This window comes from Bombina bombina, chromosome 8, assembly GCF_027579735.1.
Source record: "Bombina bombina isolate aBomBom1 chromosome 8, aBomBom1.pri, whole genome shotgun sequence".
In the NCBI taxonomy this organism is placed as follows: domain Eukaryota; kingdom Metazoa; phylum Chordata; class Amphibia; order Anura; family Bombinatoridae; genus Bombina; species Bombina bombina.
This window is the reverse complement of record NC_069506.1, coordinates 30,029,495-30,052,206: the sequence shown is the minus strand read 5'-3', so window position 1 is coordinate 30,052,206 and position 22,712 is coordinate 30,029,495. Positions and strand designations below refer to the sequence as shown.

At 42.8% G+C, this 22,712-nt stretch overlaps 1 protein-coding gene across 1 annotated transcript in view; it reads left to right on the top strand.

Annotated features, from left to right (window-relative positions):
• The first annotated feature begins 7,697 nt into the window (after positions 1–7,697).
• The window catches only part of CPLANE2 (ciliogenesis and planar polarity effector complex subunit 2), a 25,674-nt gene continuing 10,659 nt past the window's right edge, over positions 7,698–22,712 (top strand). Inside the window, exons 1-4 of the mRNA XM_053690257.1 lie at positions 7,698–7,718; positions 12,064–12,191; positions 14,335–14,487; positions 21,235–21,359. Of these exons, the coding sequence (XP_053546232.1) occupies positions 12,080–12,191; positions 14,335–14,487; positions 21,235–21,359 (390 nt within the window). The 5' untranslated portion in view covers positions 7,698–7,718; positions 12,064–12,079. The remainder of the gene's footprint in view (positions 7,719–12,063; positions 12,192–14,334; positions 14,488–21,234; positions 21,360–22,712) is intronic.

The window sequence follows — 22,712 nt, the reverse complement described above, 5'->3', positions numbered from 1 at the left end:
GTGTCCCTTTAACGATGTGCATTTTTTATTATATGTGTTACAGGCAGCCATGGTAGAGTTAAATCATTGTTGTGTGTGCTCCTGGCAGCCAAGAGGGTCAAATTACTACAACATATGTGTATTTCTGGCAACTAGCGTTGTCACCTCAGCCATGGTTTCCTGGATACATATGAGTTACACATCCTGCAGGGTCAAGTGTCCAGGAAAACATGGCCGAGGTAGCCGCCCTAGTCTTCTTGCCATTTTAAGTTGCAAAAGGGACATTGTGCTGTGTTATTTTTTTATCTTGGATAATAAAGAAGAGGAAATACATTGCAAGTTTTTATATAAAATGTTTAGTTATGCAAATAGTAGTGAAACAACTTTGGAATATTCTTTCACTATTAATTTTGCCTCTTCTTCATGTGATTTAGTTCTAAAAAAACTCACAGAACTTAAAGGGTCATTATAGTGTTAACATGACATGCTCTAAATTGTTACAGCATGTAAATCAAACACTAGCAACATGGTAACACTGTTTAATTAACCCCTTTACAGGGGCTAAAACGCAAAGCTTTACAGCATGGCTAGTGTTAAAATGACATGCGCTAATGGATAGATTAAATATTGCTAACAGAAAAAATAATGGCCCTTTGAATGCACCCTATTGACTTCTAAAAGCTAACCCTGTTACATATACACAATATATATATATATATATATATATATATATATATATATATATATATAAAAAAATTGGCTTTAAATGATAAAACATTTATAAAACAATGCTTTTTATACTAACATTATGACTGTGCCTAGCTTTGTCTGCTGATTAAAGCCCCGATTAGCTCCTTCAAATAAGGCAAATTATGGTTGGAGTTTGGCTATTAACAAACAGTTGCTGTAAAAAGGATGTTATATTTGATTTCAAATGTTAAGATTTGGCTGATAAGTTATTCTGCAGCAACACAGCAGATATGTTTTGTAATTAAAAGGTGTTTAGTGTCCCTTTAACGAAAATATCATTAAATTTGAGGACAAGTATGTATCTGTACAGCTGACGCTGCAGTGAGAATTATGATCATCAGTTGTTAAACACAACCTAAAAAGCTTTATGGTGGATATAGATACAGCACCACAAACCCAACATAATAAAAGGTTTTAACATTTAATAAAATGCTCTTTTTTAAGATACTACAAAGAAAATGTGTATTTTGCATTATTTTTGTCTTCCATTTAATATGAGGAGCATTCATCTATTGCAGCAAGGACAATGACCTATTCATCTATTGCAGGAAGGGCAATGACATATTCATCTATTGCAGCGAGGGCTATGACCTATTCATCTATTGCAGCAAGGGCAATGACCTATTCATCTATTGCAGGAAGGGCAATGACCTATTCATCTATTGCAGCGAGGGCTATGACCTATTCATCTATTGCAGGAAGGGCAATGACCTATTCATCTATTGCGGCGAGGGCAATGACCTATTCATCTATTGCGGCAAGGGCAATGACCTATTCATCTATTGCAGGAAGGGCAATGACCTATTCATCTATTGCGGCGAGGGCAATGACCTATTCATCTATTGCGGCAAGGGCAATGACCTATTCATCTATTGCGGCAAGGGCAATGACCTATTCATCTATTGCGGCGAGGGCAATGACCTATTCATCTATTGCAGGAAGGGCAATGACCTATTCATCTATTGCGGCGAGGGCAATGACCTATTCATCTATTGCGGCAAGGGCAATGACCTATTCATCTATTGCAGGAAGGGCAATGACCTATTCATCTATTGCGGCGAGGGCAATGACCTATTCATCTATTGCAGGAAGGGCAATGACCTATTCATCTATTGCGGCGAGGGCAATGACCTATTCATCTATTGCGGCGAGGGCAATGACCTATTCATCTATTGCGGCGAGGGCAATGACCTATCCATCTATTGCAGCGAGGGCAATGACCTATTCATCTATTGCGGCAAGGGCAATGACCTATGTGGCAAACCTAGCCACTTCTGGACCATAACGTAAGAAAGGTTGTCTATAGGCTGTATATTGTGCTATGTAGATGTGACAGACCCTTCTGTCAGCACTGAAAGAGTTAACTGTGTTCAGCTTTAGCCTCAGCTATTGTGCACTGTCATTAATGTTATTGATACACAGTCCATTGTTTAATCAACCTCAGAGAGCAGACCCTAGATGATAAGGAAAGCCAAGTGTGTGTCTGTGTTTAAATTGTTATCAGCTTGAGCAAGGTATTCTATTGTATCATGTAAAAGGGCGTGTTCCCTCCATCTAATGTACAACATTCTTTCAACCCCCCTTCTGGGGGGGTCAGACCTGCATAAATACTGGGCATATGAGCCTTAATAAAAGTCATTCTGTTTAAAACCTGAAAACTGGCTGGGTTGTGAATTGCTGATTCCCTATGCAGGACATTGTTCCCTGGTGTTAACCCTTGGTATCCGGTTGGTACCGTTACAATTGGTGGCAAGCGACGGAATGAACCTTATCGCCCAGAAGAGCAACTACACAAGCCAGTAACCTCAGGAAGAGGGGGATTACTACAATACTGACTAAGATGGAAGGAGTACCAGGGACCGAAGTGAATGGAGATGGATTATTCTAAGCTAAAGAGACAAACGTAAAAGGAACTGCTAGAAGCCAGGGGAAAGATAGGCAGCAGCAAACCCAAGGCTATATTAATTGCTGAGCTGATGGAGGGAGACAGAGCTCGCAGCGCTACGCCTCCAGCAGCCATGGAGGAGACCCTATACCAGAGGGAAATGAGGACCAGGCTGGAATTTTTACCCCAACCTGTACCACGGGATATGCTATCCGTGGTAATGGCAGATGTGCAGGAGTACGTGATGGCACACAGTCCGCGGAATGCATCCTCCCGAGCAGAATCCATTTTGGACGCACTCAGCAACCCAGTAAGACCCAAAATCCCATACCATGCATTTAAAATGTTTTGTGAGGAGAAGGATGAGATTGATGGGTATTTACAGGATTTTGAGAGACTGTGCGAGTTACATGATTTGGAGCAGTCCGTATGGGTGCCGGTGCTAGCAGGCAAGCTAGCCGGTAGGGCAGCGGAAGCGTATCGCGCTGTACCCAGGGAGGACAGCAAGGATTACGCTAAAGTGAAGAGAGCGATCTTGGAAAGATATGCCATTACCTCAGAGGCATACCGGCACAAGTTTAGAGGCCTGCGCAAGCCAGAAAGAGATTCACATGCAGAGTGGGCCCACAAGCTGGATCAAGCATCTCAAGGGTGGATACAGGCCAGCCAAGCTACCACCATGGAAGAATTGCGACAACTGATGCTGTTGGAGCAATTCTTTAACGGCTTGTCCCCAGAAGCCCAAGAATGGGTGAGAGATCGAAAACCCCTCACCTTAACCGAAGCAGCCAGATTAGCAGACCAGCATTTTGATGCCAGGAGGCACCATGGACTACAGCCTAACAACGGACGGGCTAATATACAATGCCACACCTGCAAGCAGTGGGGACATATGGCACGTGAGTGCACCCAAAATCGGAGCAGACAAGCTTGGAACCAGGTCAGACAGAACCTGGCCCCAAGGGCGGCTGCTCACCATTACCAAACGGAGCCAGCCGCTCATGAGGTGTTGAGCACCCAAGCCGAGGAACCCCTGGGAATTCTGCATGAGGTGATGTCGGTCCGGGCCGCCGATAACTGGCAACATCCCCGCCAGCTGGGGACCGTAGAGGGGAAGGAGGTCCAGGGACTTCGGGATTCGGGAGCTACTTTAACCCTGATAGCTCCCCATTTGGTGCCGGATACAGTACACACGGGCGGATCCGTGGCAGTACGAGGGGCAGGGGGAGCGGTATACCGATTGCCCACTGCTAGAGTGGAGTACAGACCCCCAGTCACCCCAGCAGCGGCCAGTTACCAGCCCCCAGCGCACCGCTATATCACACGGCCTCTGGCCACGAACTACCCTCAGAGAGCCCGGTTCAATTTGCGGGGCTACTCACAACCTATTCGGTGCTTTGGATGTAAGCGACTAGGGCACAAAAGACCAGAGTGTCCCCTAAACGCAGCAAATCAAGCACAGTCCTGGAGAAGACCCGCCGGCGGAATCCCACATAATCCTCAGCCTGCGGCCCGCTACGTAGAGGCGCCAGAATGCTGGGGCAGCCTACATGAAGCAGACCCCGTGCAAGCTGCCCACCGGAATAACCGGCAGCGGGTTAAAGTGAATGGGAAGGAGGTCAGTGGTCTACGGGATACTGGTGCTACCATGACCTTGCTTCAAGAGAACTTGGTGTCTGAGAAACAGCACACTGGAGACACTATGGCTGTGAGGGTAGCAGGGGGCACACTGTTCCGCCTACCTGTTGCCAGGGTACATTTGGATTGGGGAGTGGGCGCTAGACTTGTGAATGTGGGGGTCAAGAAGGACTTACCTGCTGATGTTCTCCTTGGAAATGACTTGGCCCCCCTTGTTTCTGCCTATGCTCCCATGGATCCCGCTGATGTTAACCCTGTGACTACCCAAGCCCAGTCCCTCCGGGAAGAGACGCTTCCATGTTTGGGGTGGGGGCAGTACTGAGCCAAGTTGGAGCAGATGGCGGAGAACACCCCGTAGCTTACTTGAGCCGAAAGTTGTTGCCCCGGACATCCCCAAGCCGATCCGTTGGGATCAGACTGTGTATGCCGGCTTGGTTCTGGGGGAGCATTGTGGCAAACCTAGCCACTTCTGGACCATAACGTAAGAAAGGTTGTCTATAGGCTGTATATTGTGCTATGTAGATGTGACAGACCCTTCTGTCAGCACTGAAAGAGTTAACTGTGTTCAGCTTTAGCCTCAGCTATTGTGCACTGTCATTAATGTTATTGATACACAGTCCATTGTTTAATCAACCTCAGAGAGCAGACCCTAGATGATAAGGAAAGCCAAGTGTGTGTCTGTGTTTAAATTGTTATCAGCTTGAGCAAGGTATTCTATTGTATCATGTAAAAGGGCGTGTTCCCTCCATCTAATGTACAACATTCTTTCAACCCCCCTTCTGGGGGGGGTCAGACCTGCATAAATACTGGGCATATGAGCCTTAATAAAAGTCATTCTGTTTAAAACCTGAAAACTGGCTGGGTTGTGAATTGCTGATTCCCTATGCAGGACATTGTTCCCTGGTGTTAACCCTTGGTATCCGGTTGGTACCGTTACAACCTATTCATCTATTGCAGCGAGGGCAATGACCTATTCATCTATTGCAGCGAGGGCAATGACCTATTCATCTATTGCAGGAAGGGCAATGACCTGTTTATCTATTGCAGCGAGGGCAATGACCTATTCATCTATTGATCTATTGCAGCGAGGGCAATGACCTATTCATCTATTGCAGCGAGGGCAATGACCTATTCATCTATTGCAGCGAGGACAATGACCTATTCATCTATTGCAGCGAGGGGCAATGACCTATTCATCTATTGCGGCGAGGGCAATGACCTATTCATCTATTGCGGCGAGGGCCGATGACCTATTCATCTATTGCGGCGAGGGGCGATGGCCTATTCATCTATTGCGGCGAGGGGCGATGGCCTATTCATCTATTGCGGCGAGGGCAATGACCTATTCATCTATTGCGGCGAGGGCAATGACCTATTCATCTATTGCAGCGAGGGCAATGACCTATTCATCTATTGCGGCGAGGGCCGATGACCTATTCATCTATTGCGGCGAGGGGCGATGGCCTATTCATCTATTGCGGCGAGGGCAATGACCTATTCATCTATTGCGGCGAGGGCAATGACCTATTCATCTATTGCGGCGAGGGCAATGACCTATTCATCTATTGCGGCGAGGGCACTGACCTATTCATCTATTGCGGCGGGGGCACTGACCTATTCATCTATTGCGGCGAGGGGCGATGGCCTATTCATCTATTGCGGCGAGGGCAATGACCTATTCATCTATTGCAGCGAGGGCACTGACCTATTCATCTATTGCGGCGAGGGGCAATGGCCTATTCATCTATTGCGGCGAGGGCAATGACCTATTCATCTATTGCGGCGAGGGCAATGACCTATTCATCTATTGCGGCGAGGGCAATGACCTATTCATCTATTGCGGCGAGGGCAATGACCTATTCATCTATTGCAGCGAGGGCAATGACCTATTCATCTATTGCAGCGAGGGCCGATGACCTATTCATCTATTGCGGCGAGGGGCGATGGCCTATTCATCTATTGCGGCGAGGGCAATGACCTATTCATCTATTGCGGCGAGGGCAATGACCTATTCATCTATTGCGGCGAGGGCACTGACCTATTCATCTATTGCGGCGGGGGCACTGACCTATTCATCTATTGCGGCGAGGGGCGATGGCCTATTCATCTATTGCGGCGAGGGCAATGACCTATTCATCTATTGCGGCGAGGGCAATGACCTATTCATCTATTGCGGCGAGGGCAATGACCTATTCATCTATTGCGGCGAGGGCAATGACCTATTCATCTATTGCGGCGAGGGCAATGACCTATTCATCTATTGCAGCGAGGGCAATGACCTATTCATCTATTGCGGCGAGGGCCGATGACCTATTCATCTATTGCGGCGAGGGGCGATGGCCTATTCATCTATTGCGGCGAGGGCAATGACCTATTCATCTATTGCGGCGAGGGCAATGACCTATTCATCTATTGCGGCGAGGGCACTGACCTATTCATCTATTGCGGCGGGGGCACTGACCTATTCATCTATTGCGGCGAGGGGCGATGGCCTATTCATCTATTGCGGCGAGGGCAATGACCTATTCATCTATTGCGGCGAGGGCACTGACCTATTCATCTATTGCGGCGAGGGGCGATGGCCTATTCATCTATTGCGGCGAGGGCAATGACCTATTCATCTATTGCGGCGAGGGCACTGACCTATTCATCTATTGCAGGAAGGGCAAAGACCTATTTATCTATTGCGGCGAGGGCAAAGACCTATTTATCTATTGCGGCGAGGGCAATGACCTATTTATCTATTGCGGCGAGGGCAATGGCCTATTCATCTATTGCGGCGAGGGGCGATGGCCTATTCATCTATTGCGGCGAGGGGCGATGGCCTATTCATCTATTGCGGCGAGGGCAATGACCTATTCATCTATTGCGGCGAGGGCACTGACCTATTCATCTATTGCGGCGAGGGCACTGACCTATTCATCTATTGCAGGAAGGGCAAAGACCTATTTATCTATTGCGGCGAGGGCAATGACCTATTTATCTATTGCGGCGAGGGCAATGACCTATTCATCTATTGCGGCGAGGGCAATGACCTATTCATCTATTGCAGGAAGGGCAATGACTGACCTGAGACAGCAAAACAAAGAAATTATTGCTTACAAAATCAAAGATTTTTTTCAACCATATGGCATTGGTTATTATCAAGTAACATCATATTCATATCTCCCTATACACACACGTGATGACTCTGTAGCCCCAATAAACATTAACCCTTTGGTTTACAGTGTGTTATGGTGAGCACGTTAATAAAACCTAGTAACTACTAACTGGATAGTCAGTGATAACGTGACATAAACAACAACGGAAACCACGAGTTATGTCCCTCCAAGGCATCCGTACGCAGCGCGTATAGTTAGTAAATTGTCTGTCTAGCAACCGTCATACTATCTCCCTGGTAACAGTAACCACGCCTCTTTGATACTTGCCATGCACGGAAGTGACAGCGCTGGGTAACAACTAGCATGTGAGTTTATTGTGTCACACTCTGGGGTGTACGTGCGTACCCTCTCAGTCTGATACCTGTGTATGCCTCTCTTCCATATGTGCTATAATAGGGCCCTGTGTGTTATTGTGTTGTTGAGACAAACACTGTTACTTTCCAATGCATCACTGTTGTTTGTGTGTCTATTGCTCTCATACTCTTAGTTTCATGTCTGTTATTGTGTGTGTGACATATACAGTCTGACACTAGATTTATGTGTCATTGTGTGTGACATACTTAGTCTAACACTAGATGTATGTGTCATTGTGTGTGTGACATATATAGTCTGACACTAGATTTGTGTCATTGTGTGTGTGTGACATATATAGTCTGACACTAGATTTATGTGTAATTTGTGTGTGACATATATAGTCTGACACTAGATTTATGTGTAATTTGTGTGTGACATATATAGTCTGACACTAGATTTGTGTCATTGTGTGTGTGTGACATATATAGTCTGACACTAGATTTATGTGTTGTGTGTGTGTGTGACATATATAGTCTGACACTAGATTTATGTGTTGTGTGTGTGTGACATATATAGTCTGACACTAGATTTATGTGTCATTGTGTGTGTGTGACATATATAGTCTGACACTAGATTTATGTGTCATTGTGTGTGTGTGACATATATAGTCTGACACTAGATTTATGTGTCATTGTGTGTGTGACATACATAGTCTAACACTAGATTTGTGTCGTGTGTGTGACATATATAGTCTAACACTAGATTTATGTGTCGTGTGTGACATACATAGTCTAACACTAGATTTATGTGTCGTGTGTGTGACATACTTAGTCTAACACTAGATTTATGTGTCGTGTGTGTGACATACATAGTCTGACACTAGATTTATGTGTCATTGTGTGTGTGACATATATAGTCTGACACTAGATTTATGTGTTGTGTGTGTGTGACATATATAGTCTGACACTAGATTTATGTGTCATTGTGTGTGTGTGACATATATAGTCTGACACTAGATTTATGTGTCATTGTGTGTGTGTGACATATATAGTCTGACACTAGATTTATGTGTCATTGTGTGTGTGACATACATAGTCTAACACTAGATTTGTGTCGTGTGTGTGACATATATAGTCTAACACTAGATTTATGTGTCGTGTGTGACATACATAGTCTAACACTAGATTTATGTGTCGTGTGTGTGACATACATAGTCTAACACTAGATTTATGTGTCGTGTGTGTGACATACATAGTCTGACACTAGATTTATGTGTCATTGTGTGTGTGACATACATAGTCTGACACTAGATTTATGTGTTGTGTGTGTGTGACATATATAGTCTGACACTAGATTTATGTGTCATTGTGTGTGTGTGACATATATAGTCTGACACTAGATTTATGTGTCATTGTGTGTGTGTGACATATATAGTCTGACACTAGATTTATGTGTCATTGTGTGTGTGACATACATAGTCTAACACTAGATTTGTGTCGTGTGTGTGACATATATAGTCTAACACTAGATTTATGTGTCGTGTGTGACATACATAGTCTAACACTAGATTTATGTGTCGTGTGTGTGACATACATAGTCTAACACTAGATTTATGTGTCGTGTGTGTGACATACATAGTCTGACACTAGATTTATGTGTCATTGTGTGTGTGACATATATAGTCTGACACTAGATTTATGTGTTGTGTGTGTGTGACATATATAGTCTGACACTAGATTTATGTGTCATTGTGTGTGTGTGACATATATAGTCTGACACTAGATTTATGTGTCATTGTGTGTGTGTGACATATATAGTCTGACACTAGATTTATGTGTCATTGTGTGTGTGACATACATAGTCTAACACTAGATTTGTGTCGTGTGTGTGACATATATAGTCTAACACTAGATTTATGTGTCGTGTGTGACATACATAGTCTAACACTAGATTTATGTGTCGTGTGTGTGACATACATAGTCTAACACTAGATTTATGTGTCATTGTGTGTGTGACATACATAGTCTGACACTAGATTTATGTGTCATTGTGTGTGTGACATACATAGTCTGACACTAGATTTATGTGTTGTGTGTGTGTGACATATATAGTCTGACACTAGATTTATGTGTCATTGTGTGTGTGACATACATAGTCTAACACTAGATGTATGTGTTGTGTGTGTGTGTGTGACATACATAGTCTAACACTAGATTTATGTGTCGTGTGTGTGACATACATAGTCTAACACTAGATTTATGTGTCGTGTGTGTGACATACATAGTCTGACACTAGATTTATGTGTCATTGTGTGTGTGACATACATAGTCTGACACTAGATTTATGTGTTGTGTGTGTGTGACATATATAGTCTGACACTAGATTTATGTGTTGTGTGTGTGTGACATATATAGTCTGACACTAGATTTATGTGTTGTGTGTGTGTGACATATATAGTCTGACACTAGATTTATGTGTCATTGTGTGTGTGTAACATACATAGTCTAACACTAGATTTATGTCTGTGTGTGACATACATAGTCTAACACTAGATTTATGTGTCATTGTGTGTGTGACATACATAGTCTGACACTAGATTTAGGTGTTGTGTGTGTGACATACATTGTCTAACACTAGATTTTTGTGTCATTTTTGTGTGACATACTTAGTCTAACACTAGATTTATGTGTTGTGTGTGTGACGTACATAGTCTAACACTAGATTTAGGTGTCATTTTGTGTGTGACATACATAGTCTGACACTAGATTTAGGTGTTGTGTGTGTGACTGACATACATAGTCTAACACTAGATTTGTGTCATTTGTGTGTGACATACATAGTCTAACACTAGATTTATGTGTTGTGTGTGTGACATACATAGTCTAACACTAGATTTGTGTCATTTGTGCGTGACATACATAGTCTAACAGTAGATTTGTGTTATTTGTGTGCATGACATATATAGTTTGACACTAGATTTGTGTCATTTTGTGTGTGTGTGGCATACATAGTCTAACACTAGATTTATGTGTCGTGTGTAACATACATAGTCTAACACTAGATTTAGGTGTTGTGTGTGTGACATACATAGTCTAACACTAAATTTGTGTCATTGTGTGTGTAACATAAATAGTCTAACACTAGATTTATGTGTCATTTGTGTGTGTGTGTGATGCGCACATACTCTGATTGCTGTGTAGCATTGTGTATGTCTGATGCGCACATACTTTGTTTGATTGCCGTGTAGCATTGTGTATGTGTGTGTCTGATGCACACATACTTTGTTTGATTGCTGTGTATGTCTGATGCACACATACTTTGTTTGATTGCTGTGTATGTCTGATGCGCACATACTTTGTTTGATTGCTGTGTATGTCTGATGCGCACATACTTTGTTTGATTGCTGTGTATGTCTGATGCACACATACTTTGTTTGATTGCTGTGTATGTCTGATGCACACATACTTTGTTTGATTGCTGTGTATGTCTGATGCACACATACTTTGTTTGATTGCTGTGTATGTCTGATGCACACATACTTTGTTTGATTGCTGTGTATGTCTGATGCACACATACTTTGTTTGATTGCTGTGTATGTCTGATGCGCACATACTTTGTTTGATTGCCGTGTAGCATTGTGTATGTGTCTGATGCGCACATACTTTGTTTGATTGCTGTGTATGTCTGATGCGCACATACTTTGTTTGATTGCTGTGTAGCATTGTGTATGTGTGTGTCTGATGCGCACATACTTTGTTTGATTGCTGTGTAGCATTGTGTATGTGTGTGTCTGAGGCGTCCATAGTCTTAGATTGCTGTGTGACATTGTGTGTCTGATGTGCACATACTCTAATTGCTCATGTACACTTTGATATGTGTGTGAGACATATGTCTGTGTTTTTCAGTACCATTGTGCACACTATGGTTGCCAGTTTTGCACAAAACTACTGGGTGCCCAGCAGATAACAGGGAGAGAGTGGTTGGTGTAGTCGCAGAAAGGCGTTCTACAAACTTCTGCCTTAAGAGCCACCCTAGGACCTGCTCATCATATATATATTTTCCACAAATGAGCTAAATTGATTTAGACCTTTTGTAGTGAGTTAAACAGTGATTGCATCCCCTGGCCAGGACACCATTAGCCAGCCAGCCAGCCAATCAGAAGCAACAGTAGCAGGACTGGCCAGTCACCTGCCATTTACTTACTGGATCTGCAATGCTTGCAGCTCTCTAGAGGGCTTTACCTATGTGCTAACCCTTTTGTGGTCACTAAAGCAAGACATGGCATGTTGTAACAAATGTAATGTGATTTTTTAATTATTATTTCCCTTTAAAGTATTAAATCTATGTTTTGTTCAGGTGAATATAGTAGGAAATGGCAGCTTTTCCACAAGTGGGATCCTTGATGGATCCTGATTGGCTTCAGTCCCCACAAGGCAAAGAATACCTGAGCTGTATCCTGCGCAAGAGAAAAAGGAAGTACTTTGGTAAAGCTTTCCTATAGCGCCTATTCTTACTATCCCTTTAATGCATTTCTTTTTTATTAAGGACATAAAATTCACAAAGAAAATGCAGTAATGTGTTAGCGCATTTTATTATTGCAGTTACTTGCTCCAGAGCACGACTGGGAGGTAGCTGAACACATATAGTGAGCCAATGACAAGAGGAATATGTGTGTAGCTCCCAGGAGTGCACTGCTGCTGAGCCTACGTAGGTATGATTTTCAATAAAGGATACCAAGAGAATACATTTTAAGTTTGATAATAGACGTAAACTGAAAAGTCTCTTTAAATTGCCTGTCCCTTTAAATGTGCTACATCCCAGTCTAGAGTGGATATGGTGGCAATACACAAGAAAGCACCAGTGGTTAAATTGTGTGTTCTCTTCTTTCAGGATGAAGACACAGAATTCTCTCAAAGTTAAATGTTTCATAGTTAAAGGGGTACAAACCCCAATTTAGTTATGTCATGGTTCAGATAGAGCAGCAATTTTAAGCAACTTTCTAATTTACTCCTATTATAAATTTGTATTCGTTCTCTTGTTATCTTTATTTCAAAAGCAGGAATGTAAAGCTTAGGAGCCAGCCCATTTTTTATTCAGAACCTGGGTAGTGCTAAATGTAGCCACCAATAAGCAATTGCTACCCAGGGTTCTGAACTAAGAATGGGCCGGCTCCTAAGCTTTACATTCCTGCTTTTGAAATAAAGATAACAAGAGAACGAATACAAATTTATAATAGGAGTAAATTATAAAGTTGCTTAAAATTGCTGCTGTATCTGAATCAGGAAAGAAACAATTTGGGTTTAGTGTATATATATATCCTTTCTGGTATTGGGATCCAAGCACTCACTGTAGGTTATACTGCCTGGGTGCTCTCTATGGTAGATAGGTAGAAACTTTCATGTAGAGAAGAGGCACACACAGGACTTAATTATCCAAATTTTTATTAACAATTCATTAATTCAGTCAACGTTTCGGTCCTCGCAGGGACCTTTGTCAAGACTGTTCTCTGCTATAGGCTACGAATGCTATCAGCGTATCGTAGCCTATAGCAGAGAACAGTCTTGACAAAGGTCTCTGCGAGGACCGAAACGTTGACTGAATTAATGAATTGTTAATAAAAATTTGGATAATTAAGTCCTGTGTGTGCCTCTTCTCTACATGAGATATATATATATATATAATCTGAATATAAGATAAAGGTTTAAAAAAACAAAACAAAACATGATTTTATGAGCTCAGTTTTCAAGGTTTTGCAAATCAAGATCAGTTCAGGGATTCGCCTTTGAAAGACCTGGTGGAATTTGTGATCCTGGAATTCTTTGCTTTGGCTAGTTAGGGGGCAGATATAAATGAGCTTGTCTCCCTAAGTGTGATGCGGGAATCCAGACGTGGACCAATTGCTCAGTGTGCCTAGAGGGATATGGCTGCACCTCACTGACAAGGCCCACAATAGACTGAAACGTACGTCTGGGGTTTTGCTGTTTCTCTGGTTCCGAGAGGGATTGCCTGGTATTTCAGGGCTGGACTGTACTGTGAAGTCAGGATCAGACTGATATGCTTCAGGAAAGTTCTTCTCTGTGAAAGGCACATGTTGAGCAAAAGGAGGCTGCTTCTAGGGTGGTAACTAACTAGCCATGGAACAAGCTATTATGCGATTGTTCGTTCCCAGGTTGAGCGCTTTATACTCAACGTTCCCAGGTTGAGTATTTATGCAAATGAGCTTGTGTCATAATTTAAAGGGACAGAAAGGTCAACATTGAAATGTAAATGGGCGTATTACAGTTTTAAATAGAAGCATATTTACAATATACTTTTATTAGCAAAAATACTTCTAGTTATTACTATTTTAGTGGCATGCACGTACTTGTATGTGTTACTTGTGACTAGGGGATCAGGAGTCAAATACTGTGCCTGCTCCGAGGCGTCAGTGAAGACTTCATTTGTGTCTGCTGGAATACTCATCTTTAAAATGTTGCATTATGGGATATGTGCTAACAAACATTTGTCTGTATTTTGTCTCCAGTTTGTGTTCACCCCGTGTATTACAGATCAGACAATTCCTGAGTTATTAGGGATTGCAAAACAGTTCATAACTGAAATCTCCCTCCATGTTATCTCTCTGTACAGGTCTCCTTGAGCGCCCAGTACTCTCCCCACAGTTTCCGACTGATATTGCCAGATACAAAATTTTTGTTTCTGGGAAAAGCGGTGTTGGGAAAACCTCATTAATTGCTAAGTTGGCGGGGCTGGAAGTTCCCAGCATACATCATGAGACTACAGGTGAACTCTACAAACACAAAAAGATGCATTTCCTTTCCTTATTTAAAGAGACAGCATACCCCAAAATGTTCTCCGCTTTAAATTGTTCCCAATGATCCATTTTACCTGCTGGAGTTTATTAAATTGTTTACAAATAGCTCCTTTATCCTTATTTTAGCATTTGAAATAGCTGATTTAGGTTGTGGGATTTCCACCTTTACTGAAAGATTCTATAATGGAGTCTATGCTATTGATAAACCTATGTAAACACAGCCAGCAGAAGAAATTACACTCCCAGTGGGGTGCAGGATAGTTTAGTAATAACATTTTATTTTTCCATTGTTTTCTTAAAGTGTTGAACTTTGGTTTACAGACAAATATAAGATAAGGAAGTACCTGTGTGTATACAAAGTCATAACATAATGAGATCTGATTTTACCTGCAGGCTCAACCCATTTAAATAGGTTGTAGTTTAAAAGCACACAACCAGCTACTTCATATACACAAATAAACCTGAAAATGTAATTTCTCATACACTTTATACTCTGCAGCTGGTATAACAAGTCATTGAAAATACATTAATGAAAAAACAATTTTACAGTGTACTGTCCCTTTAATGCACGTTTTACTTCAAATAAAAAATTGTTTTGTCTCACGCGTCAGAACCATGATATTGATCAGATAGATTTTTTTTTTTTTAGATTCTGCAATTCAACAGAACTTATTCTTCAACCTGTGAAGATTCCAATCTAGTAGTTTGCTACTCTCTCTGTTATTTTACTTTTTATAGTTGCTGATCTTAAGTGATGTAACTGTAAGGATAAGAGAAAACTTGTCAAGAGTTTAAAGTGAATGTAAATTTTGATGCTAAAGTGCCCGGTTTTTAAAAATTCGATTAAAAACAGGGGCACTTTAATTCATCAAAATTTACATTTCACTTGTTGTGAAAAAAAACTTACCTTTTAATTTTGACATTAGCTCCAGCTTCCTCCGGTCGTTGCAAGCCATGTCTGACGTCAGAAATGATGGATAGGTCATCCTCCAATCATGGCTTCCCCCCCGGGGGAATCAGTGTCTGATTCAATGCCGTGATTGAAGGAAGTTGGATTCATCATTTTAGACCCAGGAAGAGGCTTTGCGACGGGTGGAGGAATCTGGAGCTGCTGTCAAGATTAAAAGTTACGGGGTTTTTCTCTTGTTAAGTGTATCCAGTCCACGGATCATCCATTACTTGTGGGATATTCTCCTTCCCAACAGGAAGTTGCAAGAGGATCACCCACAGCAGAGCTGCTATATAGCTCCTCCCCTCACTGCCATATCCAGTCATTCTCTTGCAACTCTCAACTAAGATGGAGGTCGTAAGAGGACTGTGGTGTTTTATACTTAGGGAGGGTTACCTTAAGAAAATGTTTATTCAACAAGGTTTTATTTTACAGCCCCTTGCATGCATTGCGCCTGTCACTGCTGCGGCGGCATTCTGGTTTGAGTCCCTGGAAGAGGCCATCCAGACAGCTCCATTGAATTAAATTATTGACAAGCTTAGAACGTTTAAGCTAGCTAACTCATTTGTTTCTGATGCCATTGTTCATTTGACTAAACTAACGGCTAAGAATTCCGGATTCGCCATCCAGGCGCGTAGGGCGCTATGGCTTAAATCCTGGTCAGCTGACGTGACTTCAAAGTCTAAATTACTCAACATTCCTTTCAAGGGGCAGACCTTATTCGGGCCTGGCTTGAAGGAAATTATTGCTGACATTACTGGAGGCAAGGGTCATACCCTTCCTCAGGACAGGGCCAAATCAAAGGCCAAACAGTCTAATTTTCGTGCCTTTCGAAATTTCAAGGCAGGAGCAGCATCAACTTCCTCCGCTTCAAAACAAGAGGGAACTGTTGCTCATTCCAGACAGGCCTGGAAACCTAACCAGTCCTGGAACAAGGGCAAGCAGGCCAGAAAGCCTGCTGCTGCCCCCAAGACAGCATGAAGGAACGGCCCCCTCTCCGGAAACGGATCTAGTGGGGGGCAGACTTTCTCTCTTCGCCCAGGCGTGGGCAAGAGATGTTCAGGATCCCTGGGCGTTGGAGATCATATCTCAGGGATATCTTCTGGACTTCAAAGCTTCTCCTCCACAAGGGAGATTTCATCTTTCAAGGTTATCAGCAAACCAGATAAAGAAAGAGGCATTCCTAAACTGTGTGCAAGACCTCCTAGTAATGGGAGTGATCCATCCAGTTCCGCGGACGGAACAAGGACAGGGATTTTATTCAAATCTGTTTGTGGTTCCCAAGAAAGAGGGGACCTTCAGACCAATCTTGGATCTAAAGATCTTAAACAAATTCCTCAGAGTTCCATCATTCAAAATGGAAACTATTCGGACCATCCTACCCATGATCCAAGAGGGTCAGTAGATGACCACAGTGGACTTAAAGGATGCCTACCTTCACATACCGATTCACAAAGATCATCATCGGTTCCTAAGGTTTGTCTTTCTAGACAGGCATTACCAATTTGTAGCTCTTCCTTTCGGGTTGGCCACTGCCCCGAGAATTTTTACAAAGGTTCTGGGCTCACTTCTGGCGGTTCTAAGACCGCAAGGCATAGCGGTGGCTCCGTATCTAGACGACATCCTGATACAGGCGTCAAGCTTTCAAATTGCCAAGTCTCATACAGAGATAGTTCTGGCATTTCTGAGGTCGCATGGGTGGAAAGTGAACGTGGAAAAGAGTTCTCTATCACCACTCACAAGAGTCTCCTTTCTAGGGACTCTTATAGATTCTGTAGAGATGAAAATTTACCTGACGGAGTCCAGGTTATCAAAACTTCTAAATGCTTGCCGTGTCCTTCATTCCATTCCACGCCCGTCAGTGGCTCAGTGCATGGAAGTAATCGGCTTAATGGTAGCGGCAATGGACATAGTGCCATTTGCGCGCCTGCATCTCAGACCGCTGCAATTATGCATGTTAAGTCAGTGGAATGGGGATTACTCAGATTTGTCCCCTCTACTAAATCTGGATCAAGAGACCAGAGATTCTCTTCTCTGGTGGCTTTCTCGGGTCCATCTGTCCAAGGGTATGACCTTTCGCAGGCCAGATTGGACGATTGTAACAACAGATGCCAGCCTTCTAGGTTGGGGCGCAGTCTGGAACTCCCTGAAGGCTCAGGGTTTGTGGACTCAGGAGGAGAAACTCCTCCCAATATATATTCTGGAGTTAAGAGCAGTATTCAAGACTCTTCTAGCTTGGCCTCAGTTAGCAACACTGAGGTTCATCAGATTTCAGTCGGACAACATCACGACTGTGGCTTACATCAACCATCAAGGGGGAACCAGGAGTTCCCTAGCGATGTTAGAAGTCTCAAAGATAATTCTCTGGGCAGAGTCTCACTCTTGCCACCTGTCGCGATCCACATCCCAGGCGTAGAGAACTGGGAGGCGGATTTTCTAAGTCGTCAGACTTTTTATCCGAGGGAGTGGGAACTCCATCCGGAGGTGTTTGCTCAACTGGTCCATCGTTGGTGCAAACCAGAACTGGATCTCATGGCGTCTCGCCAGAACGCCAAGCTTCCTTGTTATGGATCCAGGTCCAGGGACCCAGGAGCAACGCTGATAGATGCTCTAGCAGCTCCTTGGTTCTTCAACCTGGCCTATGTGTTTCCACCGTTTCCTCTGCTCCCTCGACTGATTGCCAAAATCAAACAGGAGAGAGCATCAGTGATTCTGATATGATGATTTCTCTGAGACTGACTGCATGGAGATTGAACGCTTGATTCTGTCAAGGCGTGGCTTTTCCGAGTCAGTCATTGATACCTTAATACAGGCTTGGAAGCCTGTCACCAGGAAAATCTACCATAAGATATGGCGTAAATATCTTTATTGGTGTGAATCCAAGAGTTACTCATGGAGTAAGGTTAGGATTCCTAGGATATTGTCCTTTCTCCAAGAGGGTTTGGACAAAGGCTTATCAGCTAGTTCTTTAAAAGGACAGATCTCTGCTCTGTCTATTCTTTTGCACAAGCGTCTGGCAGAAGTTCCAGACGTCTAGGCATTTTGTCAGGCTTTGGTTAGGATTAAGCCTGTGTTTAAAACTGTTGCTCCCCCGTGGAGCTTAAACTTGGTTCTTAAAGTTCTTCAGGGAGTTCCGTTTGAACCCCTTCATTCCATTGATATTAAACTTTTATCTTGGAAAGTTCTGTTTTTGATGGCTATTTCCTCGGCTCGAAGAGTCTCTGAGTTATCTGCCTTACATTGTGATTCTCTTTATCTGATTTTTCATTCAGACAAGGTAGTTCTGCGTACCAAACCTGGGTTTTTACCTAAGGTGGTTTCTAACAGGAATATCAATCAAGAGATTGTTGTTCCATCATTGTGTCCTAATCCTTCTTCAAAGAAGGAACGTCTTTTGCATAATCTGGACGTAGTCCGTGCCTTGAAGTTTTACTTACAGGCTACTAAAGATTTTCGTCAAACATCTGCCCTGTTTGTCGTTTACTCTGGACAGAGGAGAGGTCAAAAAGCTTCGGCAACCTCTCCCTCCTTTTGGCTTCGGAGCATAATACACTTAGCCTATGAGACTGCTGGACAGCAGCCCCCTGAAAGGATTACAGCTCATTCTACTAGAGCTGTGGCTTCCACCTGGGCCTTTAAAAATGATGCCTCTGTTGAACAGATTTGCAAGGCTGCGACTTGGTCTTCGCTTCACACCTTTTCAAAATTTTACAAATTTGACACTTTTGCTTCTTCGGAGGCTGTTTTTGGGAGAAAGGTTCTACAGGCAGTGGTTCCTTCCGTTTAAGTTCCTACCTTGTCCCTCCCATCATCCGTGTACTTTAGCTTTGGTATTGGTATCCCACAAGTAATGGATGATCCGTGGACTGGATACACTTAACAAGAGAAAACATAATTTATGCTTACCTGATAAATTTATTTCTCTTGTAGTGTATCCAGTCCACGGCCCGCCCTGTCCTTTTAAGGCAGGTCTAAATTTTAATTAAACTACAGTCACCACTGCACCCTATGGTTTCTCCTTTCTCGTCTTGTTTCGGTCGAATGACTGGATATGGCAGTGAGGGGAGGAGCTATATAGCAGCTGTGGGTGATCCTCTTGCAATTTCCTGTTGGGAAGGAGAATATCCCACAAGTAATGGATGATCCGTGGACTGGATACACTACAAGAGAAATAAATTTATCAGGTAAGCATAAATTATGTTTTTTCACAGCACAAGTGAAATGTAAATTTTGATGAATTAAAGTGCCCCTGTTTTTAATCGAATTTTTAAAAACCGGGCACTTTAGCATCAAAATTTACTGAGCCGTTGCAGAGTTTCTCACTCAGGTGCTAACGAGGGCTCAGAGCCGTCGCTAGCACTCTCCCACCTTGAGAGAGATCTGGGGGCTCCCACCCGCTCCTACCCCGGCGATCGTGCCTGTAGACTGACAGGCATCGCCGGGGCTTCCCGTTTTGCGTGGTGACATCACGCGTAATGACGTGATGACGTTACCACGCAACTTTATGTAAAAAAAGACAATTAACAATATAGGGAAAGGGGGCATGCTGCTTAAAAGCCTGTATCTCAGGCATCTAAGCAGCTACAGACCCCCAAGACCCACCATTGGAAAGGTAATCGCCTAACCTTTCCAATGGTATACGTCTGAAATGAAAAGAAAAAAACGTAAAAAAAAAATAAAAATAAATAAAAATGTAAAATTAAAAAACCCTCAAATGTGCTTAGCACTCAAAGGGTTAAATTAATTATAAGGTTGTAACACCCCTACATGAAAAAAGGAACACTCTGATATAAAAATGACTCTAATAAAAAAATTTGTATTACTGATCCTAGATTACTAAATGTTTAAGCCCTGAAAAAAGGTTTAAACACATAAGTAAAGTGCTGCATTGGAATTACCCTTTAGTCACATTATCAAAGTATTTGTGCTTTTCATTTAAAAGTGCCTTCTTACTTTCTTGAACTTTTCTTTTGGAAAATGCACAAGGCTATACTGGATTGTGACTGAAGAGTCCATAGATTGATTTATTAGGCTACTCGCTCTTCCCTGACGTCATATGTTCAGTCTTCATAGCTACTGATGTCTATAGGTGTCTGACACTTCTGTTTTTATTGGTTTATTTTTTTCTTCATTTAAAATATATGAATAATTCATTGTGAGTAATTTATGTGTTAAAAACAATAATAATTCATTGGACTGTGTGCGACTAATGTGAGACGTTAGTTTGCTGATAAATGATTAGGAGGTGGGAATGTGCATTTCAGTGGCGCACACAATAGGGTATAGACTTGTCCTATAAAAGAGAGGGTGTATGGAGAATAGCAGCCATAACTAATTGTAAGCTCTGCTCTCACAGGGGATACAATAAAGGACTATATCATCATGCAAGGGGGTGAACACTATAATTATGTCCCCTGTCTCTTACTGGATATCAACATTTAATTAGCAATGTTGGTTTCTAAAAGCGAAACATGAACGCTTCTTCCGTCATAATAAACCCATACACATAACTCATCTTCTGAACCAGTCTCTGCTCCCAGAACTGTGGGCTGTCATGAGCCAGGTGGCAGTTGGCATCAAGCGTAGCTGGTGAGAAGCTAATAATTGTCACACAGCAAAAAGTCAGGAGAGAGAGATTCAGATTTTAAATGATTTGTCTGATTGCCATATTAATAACACACGGCTGCACTGTATATTTAATTAATAGAATTTGTCTGTTATCTGATAATTGGGACACACTTTCATTTCAGTACATCTGTTATTCCAGGCATCCAGACCACCTGTGTTTACTGGCCAGCATGTCTCCGGGATAGTGAGCGCCCCGTCATATTTTGCTTCCAGTTCTGGGACTGTGGAGAAGCCGCAATCAGAAAGTTTGATCACATTATGCCTGTAAATATTAGGAGGGGGACATGTTTTACAGATCAGCAAACAGGAGCCTGGTGGGAATAAACAATGTAACACAAATACACAGACACCCACTACCAGCACACACATACACTCATGCAAAGACTACTTACATGCAGGCACACACACACAAAGTCTACCTATACACACACACACACAGACTACCTATACACACACACATACTATACAAAGACTACCTATACACACACACTCATGTAAAGACTACTTACATGCAGACACACCCACCCAAAGACTACCTATACACACACACACACATACACACACACAAAGACTACCTATACACATACACACACAAAGACTACCTATACACACACATACTCATGCAAATACTACTTGCATGCAGGCACACACAGACTACCTATACACACACACACACACTCATACAAAGATTACTTTCATGCAGGCACAAAGACTACCTATACACACACACACACAAAGACTACATACGCACGCACAAAGACTATACACACACACATATACTGCTTACATACAGACACACACAAAGACTACCTATACACACACACGCGCAAAGACTACCTATACACACACACGCGCAAAGACTACCTATACACACACATGCAAAGACTACCTATACACACACACACACACACTCATGCAAAGACTACTTACATGCAGGCGCGCACACACACAAAGACTACCAATATACATACACATACTCATGCAGGCACACACAGACTACCTATACACACATACACACTCATGCAAAGATTTCTTACATGCAGGCACACACACGCACACGCACAAAGACTACCTATACACACGCACACGCACAAAGACTACCTATACACACGCACACGCACAAAGACTACCTATACACACACACACTGCACACACACACGCACAAAGACTACCTATACACACACACACGGACAAAGACTACCTATACACACACACACACACTGCACACACACACACGCACAAAGACTACCTATATACACACATACTCATGGAAAGACCACTTACATGCAGGCAGTGACACACACATACACACAGACTACCTATACACACACACACTCATGCAAAGATTTCTTACATGCAGGCACCCACCCACCCACACACACGCACGCACAAAGACTACCTATACACACACACGCACAAAGACTACCTACACACACACACACACAAAGACTACCTATATACACACATACTCATAGAAGGACCACTTACATGCAGGCAGTCACACACACATACACAAAGACTACCTATACACACACTCATGCAAAGACACACACACACTCATGCAAAGACACACACACACACAGTGATGTCATCAGTGGGTGGAGCTTGGCAGCCATT